Below are 14,137 nucleotides of genomic sequence, written 5' to 3' on the forward strand. Positions count from 1 at the left end.
CGCGGTGAAAACGAAAGGGGAATTGCGAAAGGCTTCGCCTTTGGCAATGATTTCGGTTTTCAGAGCCTGTTTGCGCGGGTGTAGCCGGCGCCGCTTTTTCCGCGCCCCGCCGCAGAGATCGCCACGCCTGCCTCCGGAAAGAACGCGCGAAACTGGCGGATCTCCTTCCGCTTTTCCCCCCTTTTCTCTCGAGTGAGTGAGAGGCCGAACGCTGAAAAGACAACGTCGGTCCGTGCGTCTGGAAAACCGCCTCCTCTGTCCAGCAAAAAACACAGCCGTGCCGAAACGCGTGGCGAGTCGGGGGCCGGACAGTCCCCCTGCAGTGCGTTCGCCTTTTCTGTGTGTTTGGCGCAGCGGGGGCTCTTTTCGGTCTCTGAAAGAAGACAACGGAAAGTTTTCGAGTCAGACAGTTCCGAGAGGCGCAGAGCCACGCACAGAGCCGCCCCAAGGTGGGGACCAGCGCAACGTACTTCTATCCGAAAAAGCACTCCGGGCGCGATGTGTTTTCACACACGCGCTGCGTCGGCCCTCGTGGGAAGAACCAAACAACTCCTTGGAACGCATCCGCTGTGTCGGTGTGTGTGTCTCTGCCGCGCTTCCGAGGAGAAAAAGGACGTTTGCCTCTGTCGTTCTCGCTGCGTCCGGACGCTCCCAGACGCCGTCCCTTGGAGGAGAGACGCGCAGACGGCCTCTCTCGCGCTCACAGGCGCAAGACACCACTCACGAAAAACTCGAAATCGTCGCAGACGATTCTGTCTCAGGCACACAGCTGTGCGTTCTGCTGGGCTGGTGGCTGCCGTGTACGTACAGTTTACAAACGCCCTTCCACAGTCGCTCTTTTCCCTCGTTGGGCGCTCGAAAAACCCAGGCTGGGGCAGCCGTAGCTTGCTCGCGCGAGGAGCGTCTCAACAACCAGTTGATCGACGGTCGCGCGTGACGAGACCGAACGCGCAAGCGCGCGAGAAAGCGAGGCGCGTGTTTGTCGCCCAACTCTCACAGCGACGCGTTTCTTGGCGCGAGCTCCCCCGGGAGAGGCATTCGCTGCGCACCCGGTTGTTGGGGCACACACGCCACCGGCGAGAGACACGGAGTTTTGCCCCAGTGGGGCGGCAGGTGAAGCGCTGCCGAGTCCCATCGGCAGTCCGCGCGGTTCGGCTGCAGAGCTTTCTCAACGCTGTGCAATCGGAAAGAACTTGGTGGTCTGTATTTCAAAGCTGGAGTCCTATTCAGTATCGTTTTTGTACTATAATGCGTTCTCGGAAACACGAGCCTGTTTGGCAGGCTGGGAACCAAGATTGTGAAACACGAGGGAGAAGAAAACGTGAAAGCTGTCGCCCGGAAACGGCGTGGTTCACGCCCGAAAAGCCAGTGCGAGCGAGTGTGGATCATGTGCTTCGAAATCAGGCCGCCGGAGAACCTGCATTTGCACGGGATAACTGCGTGTAAAAATTGTGGAAACCGTAGGGGGGACGAAATGCCATGCGGACGTTTTCTGGGTCCACGAAAAGGCAACGCTTTCAGTTCGCCCGCACCGGGGGAAGTGAGGAGGTGCCCGTCACCAGAGATCGGATTTTAAGAGTCAGAGAGATCAAATCGGCAGAAACTGTGAGAGGCCCTACGGAAGGTCCATCTAGTTTCAAGAGCCTCAAAGAACCCACCACGCACTGCGGTCTTGAAAAGAAGAAAACCTATCGAAACTATCACAATCTTGGAGAACAGGGTGCGCATGCAAACACGTGTGCGCATATATTATATATATAGAGAGAGAGATCTATACAGATTGATATAGATTAATATAGATGTATACAGAGACAGGTACACACGTGTTAGAGAGGCCCATATATGCACGAGCATCTGTATGCACGCGTACATCTCCTGTGGATACAATTCACTGTGACTCAAACTGCGTTGTCTTCAAACTCCCCGTTTTCACTGGAGTCTCCTGAAAAGCATCCACACGTAAACATGTGTATCTACGTGTTTCTCTACACACAAGCGTGGGGCAGACTCGCGCGTTCAGCCTTGGTGCCGTAAGACCTAGCGTTCCGCACCCGTCTCTCTCGAAAGAATGCCCCGGCCAACGAACGTGCTGTGCGTCGCTGCAGATTAGGAGCCTCCGGCGCACACCGCTGCTACGCGCCACGCACGTAGCCCCGGCAAGAAACTCCCTCACGTTCTCTCCCACTTGACACGATCTTCACAGAACCGACCGCCCTGCGATGTCTAACAGGATCGTCTTAGCGTCGCCCGCCTGCAACCCTGTTGTTGCCCGATTGTCTTTCTTCCAGGTCAAAAAACGTGCGTACACCCGGCGCAGAAAGACGCGGGGCGAGGTACGCAGGTGCGCCTGGTCGCGGGTGGACGCCTTTCTCCCTTGCGTGGCCAAGACGCGCCAAAACGAACGACAAAAACAAGCACGAGAACTCGGCATCGAGAGAGACGCGACTCCTGCTTCCCCCCCCCCTCTGACCACCAAAAAACTCGTGTCCTCATCGCGTCTGCGCCGCCGCGATCTCCGCTTGCAGGCTTGCGTCTTCACGAGCGTGCGAAGGATCGACGGCGCGCCTGCGGAGATCGCGGATAATCTTGTTCCAGAGCTGCACAGGCACAGACAGGGACTCGTGTGTATGTCTCGGCCTGAACGAGCGTCGAGGGCATTGCCTCTCTACGGATCGATCTCCGCATGCACCCGCATCTCGCGAAACGATTCAACAGATGAAAACAGACATCTCTCTCCGTGAAGAACTATCTCCGCCCCGGGGGGGTCTATGCAATATTACATATATATATATATATATATATATATATATATACATGTACATATATACACATACATATACACATATAAATATATATATGTACGTGCATGGATTACGCATATGTATGCATGCACAACTGGTGTGTCTACATATATGGGTGCACAGCGGCGCGAAAGGCTCTGCACACCGTTTTTATCGACACAGCGAGGAAGGTATGCGGCGGCTTACGTCCGGATGGACGCCCGAGGGTCGGTGGTCCTCAAAAAACTGTTCTCCTGGAGTGTTGCCTTTTTCTGCGAATTTCCGCTCCCAACTGCACGGCACAGAACACCAAGAAAAAGCGGCGACGCGTCTGAGCACAGCTGCTCGGGCGAACCGCCGCATGCAGATCTCTAGACGGAGACACCCGCAGCTGGGGCAAGAGGCAAATGCAGGTTCTGACGGAGCGTCGGGCGCGTTGCGAAAAATCCGCAACAGGCAGGCAAACCTCTGTGGCACGGCAACTGCGAGTAGCAGGAAAGTAGGGATATACAGCTATGCACGCGACGCCCGCGAGAATGACTAGGTATTCTTGCACAGGTACATCGGTGGGCGCGATTGTGAGCGAGGAAAGAGAACAGCCGTCTTGCTTCCTTTTGCTTCTTTCTCCCTCCATCGAACACTGCGGAGACAAAAGGCCAAGAGCCAGTGAGGGCTAGTCGAGCGCGGGTGATTCTACACAGCTTGGAAACCTTTTGAACTGGAGGAAACAAGATGGAAACAAGAGACTGCGTGTGCGGTCACCAGCGCATGCGTTGTGTCGACTCACAAGAATTTGCCGCGCCACACAACTCTCGCCATGTAACACCTGCAAAGGACCAAGCGGGGAGAAGGAAGAGAGGAGAGAAGGTAAAGAGCGCATATCGCTTAGGAGACGAATGCAGGAGAGACGCATAAGGGAGAGATGGGATAGGTGAATTGTCTAAAGAGATATTGCACATGTCTCGCGGGCTTCACGACCCGCGTCTTTTTTTGCTCTCTCGCGCGCTTCTGACGACACAGCTGCGTTCGCTGGGAGCTCAAGGGGGTGTGCTACGCAGAGCCTCTCGCTGCAGATGCGAGCGACTGCGCTCGTGGGTTTTTCGCTCACAGTTCGCTGTCTCGATCGACAAACTCCCGCTTCAAAAAGGCCGGCGGCGGCGTGAAGAGAGGCCCCAAGGCTCGCCAGCACGGCTCCTGCATGGCGCGAGAGAGAGAGGCGAGAGAGGTGAGAGAGGCGAGAGAGGGGAGAGAGGGGAGAGAGAGAGAGCGGTCAGCAGAGGAAAAACGAAAAGATACGGAGAGGCCAGAGGTGAACAGGCAGGGAGCGGACGCAGGAGTAAGAGAAAGAAAATGGAGGAAGAGACACGCAAGGGGTGGAAGGACGAAGGAAGGGAAGGACAGGGGGAGGGAGACAAAACCACGCGAAAAGTGGAGCAAGAGAAACGAAATATCCGAGTGGTGAGTAAAGGCGGCTTGTAGCCAATGAAACCGCAGGCACGCTCAAGCTGAGGCGCGTTCTCGTGGTCTTCTCGGCGCAAGCGTCTCACTCTTCCGACTGCGGTGGAGAAACGAAAACCAAGTAGACAAAAGCGTTTTTTGCGAGTTCGGATTTCACTCTTGCCAGCGCGAAGCTTCCCCCGCTCTCACCTGCTTCTTCTTCGGCATGTGAATCTCGATGGAGCGACTCCTGACAGCGAACGAGGACGTCTGAGGGTACAGGCAGCCAAAAGCGCGGAAAACTGTGAGGCCCGATTGGGGAGACAGCGTCCAAACCGGACGAAAGCCACCAAGAAACCAGAGGAACAGAAAAGGAAAGAAACCAGCTGGCAACACACCACGAGAGAACAATTCGCTGAGCGCAGACACCAAACCTGAGAGGGAGGACGGCGGAACAAAGAAGGCCAAGAGACGGTCGAGACGCTGGAGCAGGAAAGGCAAATACAGATGAAACCAAAGGCAAACGCGAAGACACCGATCAAGTTGTCCTGACCTTGGGATCAATTTCGCGCAAGAAAGCGAGGTCGAGAACGTATTTCTTCTTCTCTCCACCCTCGACGCTGCCCCGCCCTTCGACGTATACGCCCCTGCAGCGAAAGCACATGAGGCGAGGAAACTCCCTTGTTGTTGAACAAGATTCAGTTAGGAACGATAGTTCACCGTCAGATGTAATACGTGAGCTGGGTTAAGAACGTCTGGAGACAGTTTGCTCCCTATCTACCATTTAAAATCGTCCCGACTTTCGGAAGCGACGCTGCGGTCGGCAAAGACAGAGCCGAAACGCAAGAAGGCAGATGCACACCGGTGACGAGGGAGAGAAAGAGGAAGGCAGCGCAGTTCACGAAACATATCAACAGGAAAACAAAGGAGACCAGGACGGAGACTAAGAAGGAGATCAAGACGATGCAGGAGATCAAGACGATGAAGGAGATCAAGACGATGACGGAGATCAAGACGATGAAGGAGATCAGGACGATGAAGGAAATCTGGACGATGAAGGAGATGAAGACGATGGAGATCAAGGAGATAAAGGAGGAAGACACTGGACGCCCTTTGCTTCTTCCGCTGGTCCCCTCCGTGTCTGTGTCCTCCTTCGTGTTCCTCCTGTTGGACGAAACGGAGCGAGACGCTCCAACACAGGGACCAGCGGCAACGACTCCCCGCCGGGCGCGTACTTGCTTCGAAAGCGAACCTTCGGCCAGCGAAACGCGCCCATGATGGAGAGGTAAATAGCTGAAGGCGTCTGTCTCCAACGCACAACGGGAGGCGATTGCGGGGCGCTAAAGGCAAAGAAAGGAACAGAAAGGGGGCGAGCGATGTGAAGCCATTTTTGCCTCCACCAGAGAAGCGGCAAAAAGAGGAGACAAGGAGCGACACAGCAGAGCCACGAGATATGCACGCAAGCGACTTCGGCCGCAGCAGCCGGACACGCGATACCTGTGTGGACGTAGATATCCAGTGCGTGTGCCTCGATCTGTCTCACTCGGCTTCGCTTCTTGACTGCATGCGTTCAGTACTTCGCACCAGCCGTAGACATCTCCTCCCTTAATCCCTATATCCTAGATATATATATACATGTGTATGTTTAGAACAATAGGTTTCTCGTGAGTCTGTGATGTAGAGAGACTCGAGGACAAGAAGACAAATGTGTATCGACGCCTGCGCGAGGGCCGGATGCGTTGTGCTTTCGCCGTACGGTTTATCATCGAGCGCGTCAGCGGCGCTTGTCGGAGCCGACGACGTTTCCGTCCCCGTCGCACCGGAATCGAGGAAAGGTGGACGCGACAAAAAGAAGAAGAGGAAGAAGCACGGCCAAGCGACGCGTCTGATTGCTGAAGAAAGAGGAGGAGAAGGGGAGGAAGGACGCGGTTCCCGAGCCTCGCGAGTGCTCGTGAGCGATGGGGAATACGCGAACAAACAAGATTCAGACGCAGGGACCGACGAGGAAAAAGCGGGGGAGCGCAAAAGCAGAGGAGAGACAGCGGAACGGACCGCAGCCGCGCCGAGACGAGGCGACTGAAGGTTTTTGCTCATCTCTGAGACGGTCATTGTGGAGCTGTGTGCAAGAGTCGAGCCTGTGAAACGAAGCGAACGGCCAGGGTTTGTCGAGAAAAGCGAAGCCGTCTTCTCTCTCTTAGCGTGGAGCGCGGGGCGAGGCAAAGAACTTGATCGCTGTCTCTCAAAACGCGAAGCGAGACGGTCGCCTGAACTCGGATCAGGTGCTCTGCGCTCCATCGAGACAGCGAGGCAGGAATCCTCCGCCACAAAACGTAGAGCTCCTGTGCTCGATGCGCTTTGTACAGAGAAAGGAAACGAAAATATCCTCTTCCTCCTAGTCTTCCTCTTCCTCCTAGTCTTCTTCCTCCTTTTCCGATAAATTCGGTCAAGACTAGCGGAAGACGCTCTTCCGCCTCCGGTCAGAGGACGAGCGTCTATCTTTTAGCGTGAGAGGAAAAGAGCGGGGTACTCTCCTCTCTCGCGTCTGTGCGGTCGCACGCATTTCTCTCGTGCCCCAGACAGTCCACGAAAGGGTTAGAGTATTGAAAGGGAAACGAGAGACAAAACGAGAAAAGAAAGCAGACAAAGAAGACAAGACAAGGAAGACAAGACGAGGAAGACAAGACAAAGAAGACAAGACAAAGAAGACAAGACAAAGACGACAAGGAAGAAGAGAGAAGCCGTCGAGGCGCACGCCGTCCAGCTTCACACTTCACATCTGGTTGTCTGTTTTTAATGTGCGTTGTTGTGCGTCGTTCGGCGCACCTGATTTGCACGTAAACACACGAGACCCGACCCCGGGAAGTGCCTTCAGGAAGAAAAGAAATGAAGAACGACGAAACTTCCGGCTACGTTCGCTGGCGAGCCGAGCCTTCGTCGACCGCTCGTGGTATGGGCGCACTTCCTGTCGCCTGAGGTGCGAACAGCGAAAACAGCGGAACCACAGTTTTCGCGGGATAACGCGCTGCGTCAATCTATATCAGCGTGCATGCGCGTCGGGAGGCCTTCGCTGTAGTCTCCTTTTCGCCCCGTTGAATTTGTTACAGGAGCAAAATGGAAGGATTACCCTTTACCTTCAGGTTTATCTCAGAACACCCTTTTGAGTAAAGGTTCTTGAAAGCAAGGAGTAACGCATAGAAGCCTCCGGTAAAGAGACGGTCATTTTCGTGCAAAAAACGCGTACCACAATTCCACACTTGGGTTCACCGTTCTTGACTAGACTTGTCGCAAAACATGCGCACGTGGCCTAGCAAAGAATCGCGACTTGTCTTCGTGAAAAAAGGCGCAAGATCCGCGCGCAAACAGTCAGCACGTACAGAGCACACCTCAGAGGTTTTAACCTAGGGTTGGATGCTTGACACAAGACGCAAGGCGATACCAAGGGGAAAACACAGATATCGGTTTCGCAGGAGACAAGCAGCCTGATTCGCCCTGCAGATCGGGTTTAAGACAGTCTGCGAATCCAACAACTATGCACGGCGAGACAAGGAACCTGGGAAAAGCGTGACGGTCTTTCCTGCTTTTCTCGCTCTGGCTGTGCATGCATGCGAAGAAAAACGCGCATTTGCGGGAGAAACGGAAGCGTCTTTCCGCCGCAGAGGCGAACGTCTTCTTTGAAATAAAAAGCGGAAACCGCCTTCTGCGTCTCCTTTCTTTCTCTTTCCTCCTCACTTTTGCTTCTTTTTCTGCCGACTCGGCAACTGGACTCTCACGGCCTCGACGCGCCAGGCGGGCGGGGGCAAGGTGCCCAGGTGGAAAAGCTGTCCGACTCGAGCGTTTTTCGGTCCTTTTCTTTCTTCTTCTTCCGGTTTTTCTTCGTCTCGTCTCTCGCTTCTCCCTTGTCTCTCGATTCTTCCTTGCCTCTCGCTTCTCCCTTGTCTCTCGCTTCTTCCTTGCCTCTCGCTTCTCCCTTGTCTCTCGCTTCTCCCTTGTCTCTCGCTTCTCCCTTGTCTCTCGCTTCTCCCTTGTCTCTCGCTTCTCCCTTGCCTCTCGCTTCTCCCTTGTCTCTCGCTTCTTCCTTTTCTCTTTTTCTTCTCTTTTTCTCGCGTCTCGCTCTGCGTGGCGCACGCCTGCAGAGAGGGAGACTGCAGGGGGTTTTTTCTGGCGGGGCGGTGTGTGTCGAGGCGTCGGTTCCCGCCTTGTTTCTCTCTGCTTCCTGCGGTGAAGCGTTCGTCGCGGCGAGCCCAGGATGAAGAAGAAACAGAACAGACGCCGCGCGGGAGGCGGCCAGGCGTCTCCCGCAGCGCGATCGGCCGTCGCTACAGAGGTACAAACGGCGACGGACTCCGAGGCGTTGTCGCTCCCGCCTTCGTTCTTCCTGCAGAGAGCGGAAGGATGCGTCAACGCGTTCCCTCCGGACTTTTCCCTCGCTCGGAAGTTCCTCCGAAAGGGGGTGTCTGTACACCCCAACGACGTCTCGCTGCTGGTTCGGGCGGCCGAGATGCTCTCCGAGGACGGCCAGCTGGACGAGGCGAAGCAACTGCTGCAACGGGCGATTCAACTCGAGGTAGAAATCGAAGAATCCGTCGACAACAGACGGCAGAAGAAAGGCAAAGAGAACAGCCAGCGCCAGCGGGACAGGAAGGGGGAGCAGAAGCTCTGCAGATTTGCGACGCAGCGAAATCGATCGAGCGAATCTCGTCTGCAGCTTCGTGGACAGGCGAGTCAACGCTCTTGTCTTTGCCTGTTTCTTCTTTCCTTCCCTGCACTTCAGCCCGACCGCAATCCAGAGAAGTTCTTCTACCTCGCGCAAATCGAAGAGGGCCGGACGAGTCTAGAGCTTTTTCGACGCGCCGCAGGCCTCCTGGAGGCTTCCCTGCAGAACCTCGAAGCCTCGATCGCCGCCGCACAAGTCCGCGAGAGTCAGGCAGGCAATTCAGGTCAGCAGGGAAGCTGCACGAGGCGCCCAACAGACTCCTCGCGGTCGACCGCAGACACCTCTTTCGGGGCCCGAGAAGAACGTTCAGATCAGGAAATGTGCACATGCAAACAGCGATGCATGCTCTTGCAACTACCTATATCTCTACTTATCTATCTAGTTATCTATCTATTTATCTATATATATGCAACTATAGGTATGTGTGTGTTTAGCGGTGGTGATCTTGTTCCGTTTTCCGGTTTCTGTACAGGACGGGGCGCGACTGCGGCGGCGGTGCGCTTGTTGAAGGAGGAGCGACGTCGCGTGACGCGTCAGCTGGTTGACGCCAAGTGCAGCGTCGGGGAGCTGTACATGACGGATTTGTGCGACGCGGAAGAGGCGGAGGAGGCGTGCCGAGCAGAAAGCGAAGGCGCGCTCGCTCTCGCAGAGGCGCAAGACGCGGGTCTCCCGGATGCGTTGCATCTCCGAGCTTCGTTCCTCAAAACCATCGGTGCGGAGTTGCTGCAAAAAAAGCGGAGCCCCGACAGCCGCGCGGAAAGAAAACCGAGATGCGAGAAAAAAAAGGCGCAGCGCGTTTTCCTTCCGTGTCTCCCGTCGCGCTTCCTCGTCCGTTACAAGTTCGCGCTCCTCTCCGTTCCTTTCTGTTGCGAACTCGAGGCGTGTCGCTCGTTTGTATGCGGCGGCCGTTACACATTTGCGACGTTTTTTTTCTTTCGCGTTTCCGCAGGCGACATTGAGGGCGCACGCGCCGCTGCGTTGCGCGCCGCTCACCTGATTCACGCTCAGCTGAAGAGACGTGAAGAAAACTTGCGCCTTGTGTCTCCGTCTTCTGAGGACGAAGACGACGTAAGCTGCCGCGAGTTGCGCGTCAACTTGGCGAGAGTCCTGATCGACGTTCAAGAAGCTGAAGCCGCCGTTCTCCTCGTCTCCTCCTGCATTGAAGAAGACGACCAAGACGTAAGAGCGGAACAAACGAAGAAACAACGGCTCTCTGCTTTGCCCGTCTCCGCCACTAATCTCTCGCGTTCGTTTTCCCTTTCCTGTTTCTCGTTTTCTCGGGTTTTTCCGCCTGGTTTGGCGCGCCTGCTGCGTCCCTCCTCTCATTTTTTTGCTCCTCACCTCTTTATCCACGCGCCACGTTTGGCGACGCGTTTTTAGTTGTCCACTTTTTGGTCACCGTCGAGGGGTTTATCTCTTTGGTTACGTCCGTTGGTTCTTTGCGCCCCGTTTCGTGTTTTCACGTCTTGCGGACGTTTGCGGGCGATTGCCTGTTGTTTTCTTCATGGTTTGAGAGAATGCCTTGCGCCTCTGATGGTTTGCGCACAGGCGGACTCCTGGCTGATCCTCGCGTGTGGGCTTTTCAAGGCGAAGAAGTTCGCCGCCGCCAGGGACAGCTTGGAGCATCTGCAGCAAGTGAGCTCCCTCGGTTTTTTCAAAGGCTCGACTAACAACGGAAAGAAGTGAACGCACATTCAGCACGAGCGAGCGAGACCGGCCAGCAAAATCGGAGAAAAAGCGAGAGAAACCAGACACAAATATATGGGCACGACGGGAGAGACTGACTGGTTTCGTCCATGCAACAGGAGAAGCGTTTGCAGAAGTGCAACTGCCTCGGAAGCCTGCTTCGCTTCGTACACAAATATCCCTATATTCGTATCTAGTTTTATATCCATGGCTATGTACTTATATATATATATATATATATATATATATATATATGCACATCTATACATATATATACAAATATATGATTATATATATATATATATATATATGCACATCTATTCATATATATACAAATATATGATTATATATATAAGTATATATTTATGCATATGCATGTCCCCTCGCGACGCTAGGTCAGAACGCTTCTTGTTTGCACCAGTACGGATCTGTATGTATGTCTACTTGAAGATGGAGAAAATACCTGCCTATAATACCGGTGTGTGTGTGTGCGCGCGCATGCGCCGTGTCGTGTGTGCGGAGAAGCCTGTCTCTCCGTTGGTGTCTCACAGCGCGCTGCGTTTCGTTTTCGAATGCGCCTCTTTTCTTGCCTCTGCGATTGCGATATAGAGCGCAGAGCTCCTGTTTGTTTGTGCCTGCAGCTGCTGGCCTCGACGGGTTTGGCGGCAGAGCGCGATCACCCGATCTGCGTCCACACGCGAGAACTCTTGCGCGTTGTGAAGGAAGAAGAGAAGGGAGCGTCCGCTCAGGGAGGCGAGGAAGACGAAGATGACTGGGAAGAAGTGGACGAAGACGCAGACGATGTGGAAATGGGCGACACGTGAGACGGCGTGTCTCTCGTGGGTGTAGTCCTACAGCTTGTCCTGTGTCCATGGCCGTGACGCGCGCATCGTGGATGAATCTTGAAACTTTCCTTTTCCCATAAACAAAAAATCTGTCCCAAGTCTCTTGTCGAATGCCAGTCTCTGTGGCGCAAAACCCTCTCCCTGGATACATCTCCTTTCTCACCTGCGGCCAGCCCACTCTCGTGTTTTCTCCGTTCTCTCTCGTCCCTCACACGCTTCCCTCGCTCTTCTCTCCACTTTTCTGTTCTCTCTTCCATCGTGTGTGTCTCTTTCTGGTCTCTCGATCGGCCTCAGAGCGAGGCTTTCTCGCGGCAAACGGCTCCACGTGTAGCCGTAATCTCTGTTTCCATTCCTTCTTCGCCTTTGAAAAGTTAAGACACGGAGACGCGCAAGCGAAAGCCGTCTCTCTGTTGGGTCAAACGCACAAGTCACGCGACACGCACTTGAGACCCGCAGCCATGTGCGAGACAGAGATTCGGAGGGTTGACAAAGAGCTGGGAAAAGGAACGACAGGGGACATGCGTCGCGCGAAGAAGAAACTTTGATAAAAAAGCGGGACTAAAAAGCCGCTGGGAGAGAGGCGACTCAGCGAGGGCGTTCCGCGACTGTCTCGTCCTCTCCGGGGAAGAAAGGCTTCATCTGTTTCTCGCTCCAGAAAAGAAAAGCGGAAACAGCCGGAGCAGGCTCATGAGTTATTCAGTGCTGGATCGCGGATCATTTGTACAGAGACAAAATCTATAATGTAATAACAACACATGGTCGGATGTTAGCGCCCTGGGTTGGAAGAGCGGTGTTCTCGCTTCACTTCTCTCGTTTCCCTCATTCCCTTTTCACCGGGTTCTTCTCCCGGTGTTTCCACAGAAAATACATCTGCGGAGATTCACACACATAACATATTTGACCGATCCGTGGACATGTACACAGTGCCGTTCTCCGGGCTGAAAAGTCCGAATACTCGTATTTATACATACATTTACACGTAAGTATGCATGTACGTACAGCTTCACAATGATTCGTCCATACATGCATACATATATATAAATATGTATGTATACATCTATATATATATATATAACTTGCGGGTGTTCGCGTGGGTATTTTCAGTGTGCTTCTCATTGAGTCTCCTTTTTGTGTATTTTTCTCCTCATAGACACTCCTCTTTTGTAAGGCCTTTCTCGCCTGTGCTCCTTGTTTTTTGTTTTGCTTGTCTTTTTCTTCGGGCCCTCGCCTTCTCTCGTGTTCAACGCGGCGGCCTGGTCTCGCGCTGTCTCGGCCGCCTGCAGTCACGCGAGGTTGGTTTGAATCGCCTGGCAATTCAGTTCCCGCCCAAGTCCATTGAAACGGAGGCGTCTCAATCATGGAGGTAGCGCAACCTCGCCTTCTTCCTTCGTCCTTCTCAGCCATCGAAAGCTCCGCTCTTTTCTTCGCACGACAACGCGACAGAGAAGAAAAGCGAAACAAGGAGACAGAAGAAGGAAAACGAAGACGGTAGAAGAAAGGAAGCTTAGGAGGTCTGAGGACGGAACTCCGGTCTCAGGATCCAGTAGCTCGGCTTTTGCGTGGCGTCGTTGCTCCTCGCCATCTCACAGAGCTGAGAAGGAAACACAGGTTTCAGTCCCGCGTCAATCACCTCGCCTGAAACCGCTCTTCACTTGCGAGAAGCCGAACAAGACAACCACGTCCAGAGGCGACAAAGACGCGACACGGGAAGGAGCGAGAGAACGATACGGGAGAGGGAGGCTGCGCAGAGAGTGCTAAGAAGAGGAAAATGTGCGAAAGGAAGTAGCCTCAGAGGAAGGCAATCGCGAGAGAAAGGCCAAACGCGCCAAGAGACCACCGCGAACAATAGAGAGAATGGAAAAACGGAGAGAGCGTCGAGCCGTACCTCCTTGAGAATCGCTCGAAACACCTTCCGTCGGAATGCTGATCGAAACAAGGAAATCCAGATCACCCATTTGAAAAACGTCAGGCGCGTGGTGTCTGTATTGTTTTCGGTCTTTTCTAGAAACATTTGAAACTTCCAAAAGCAATTATGCCTCCAGGCACGTCCCGTGAAACCCCACGCGACGCTGCAGACGTTCGCGTCCGCGTCGCTTTCAAAGTTCTTTTCGCTCCTCCCCCCCTCTGCTCCAACGTCTCTCGTTTCTCGTGTCGCCAATCTCCCTCTTCCAGTCATTCTCTGTCCCGTGCCTCCCGTCCGTTTGTATCCGCGTCCTCTCTGCTGCTCCCCGCGTATTTCTTTCTCGCTATCTTCCTTTCTCTCCACCTCTCTTCTCTTTCTTTCGCCATCACTGGGCAGCGGTTCGCCTCCTACGGAGTTGCGAAAGCCTTTCGAACCAAGAACTCTTCGTACCTGGGACGCGCGGCGCGAACACCTCCAGTAGCTGGAGAGGAAAACAGCACAGAGGGACCAGGAAATCCAAACGTTTGTGGCGACGCATGTGCCAGCCTGGACGCCAAGCCTTCGCGATCCTCCTTGACTGTCGTCGATCCAACACGTAAAAATGCGTACACATAAACGCATGTATCCATTTGCACGTAATATATATACAAATACATACATATACAAATACATATATATACAAATACATATATATACAAATACATATATATACAAATACAAATACATATACAAATACATATATATACAAAAACATATATATACAAATACATAT

The 14,137-nt window shown here is 53.7% G+C and overlaps 2 protein-coding genes across 2 annotated transcripts; one reads left to right on the top strand and one right to left on the bottom strand.

The window, feature by feature from the left end:
* Positions 1-2,489: 2,489 nt before the first annotated feature.
* Positions 2,490-5,493, bottom strand: NCLIV_024750 (conserved hypothetical protein; the record flags this gene model as incomplete). The annotated part of the gene is made up of 6 exons (XM_003882670.1): positions 2,490-2,597; positions 2,988-3,072; positions 3,889-3,974; positions 4,428-4,487; positions 4,771-4,864; positions 5,453-5,493. The coding sequence occupies 6 exons, from the start codon at positions 5,491-5,493 to the stop codon at positions 2,490-2,492; spliced, it is 474 nt and encodes a 157-aa protein (XP_003882719.1).
* A 2,970-nt stretch (positions 5,494-8,463) lies between these two features.
* On the top strand, positions 8,464-10,617 carry NCLIV_024760 (SPBC16D10.01c, related; the record flags this gene model as incomplete). Its single annotated transcript, XM_003882671.1, has 5 exons — positions 8,464-8,781; positions 8,989-9,154; positions 9,404-9,643; positions 9,881-10,110; positions 10,480-10,617. 5 exons carry the CDS (start codon positions 8,464-8,466, stop codon positions 10,615-10,617), a joined length of 1,092 nt encoding a protein of 363 aa, XP_003882720.1.
* Between the last annotated feature and the right edge of the window lie 3,520 nt (positions 10,618-14,137).

The sequence above is a fragment of the Neospora caninum genome, chromosome VIIb (genome assembly GCF_000208865.1).
Source record: "Neospora caninum Liverpool complete genome, chromosome VIIb".
Taxonomy (NCBI): domain Eukaryota; phylum Apicomplexa; class Conoidasida; order Eucoccidiorida; family Sarcocystidae; genus Neospora; species Neospora caninum.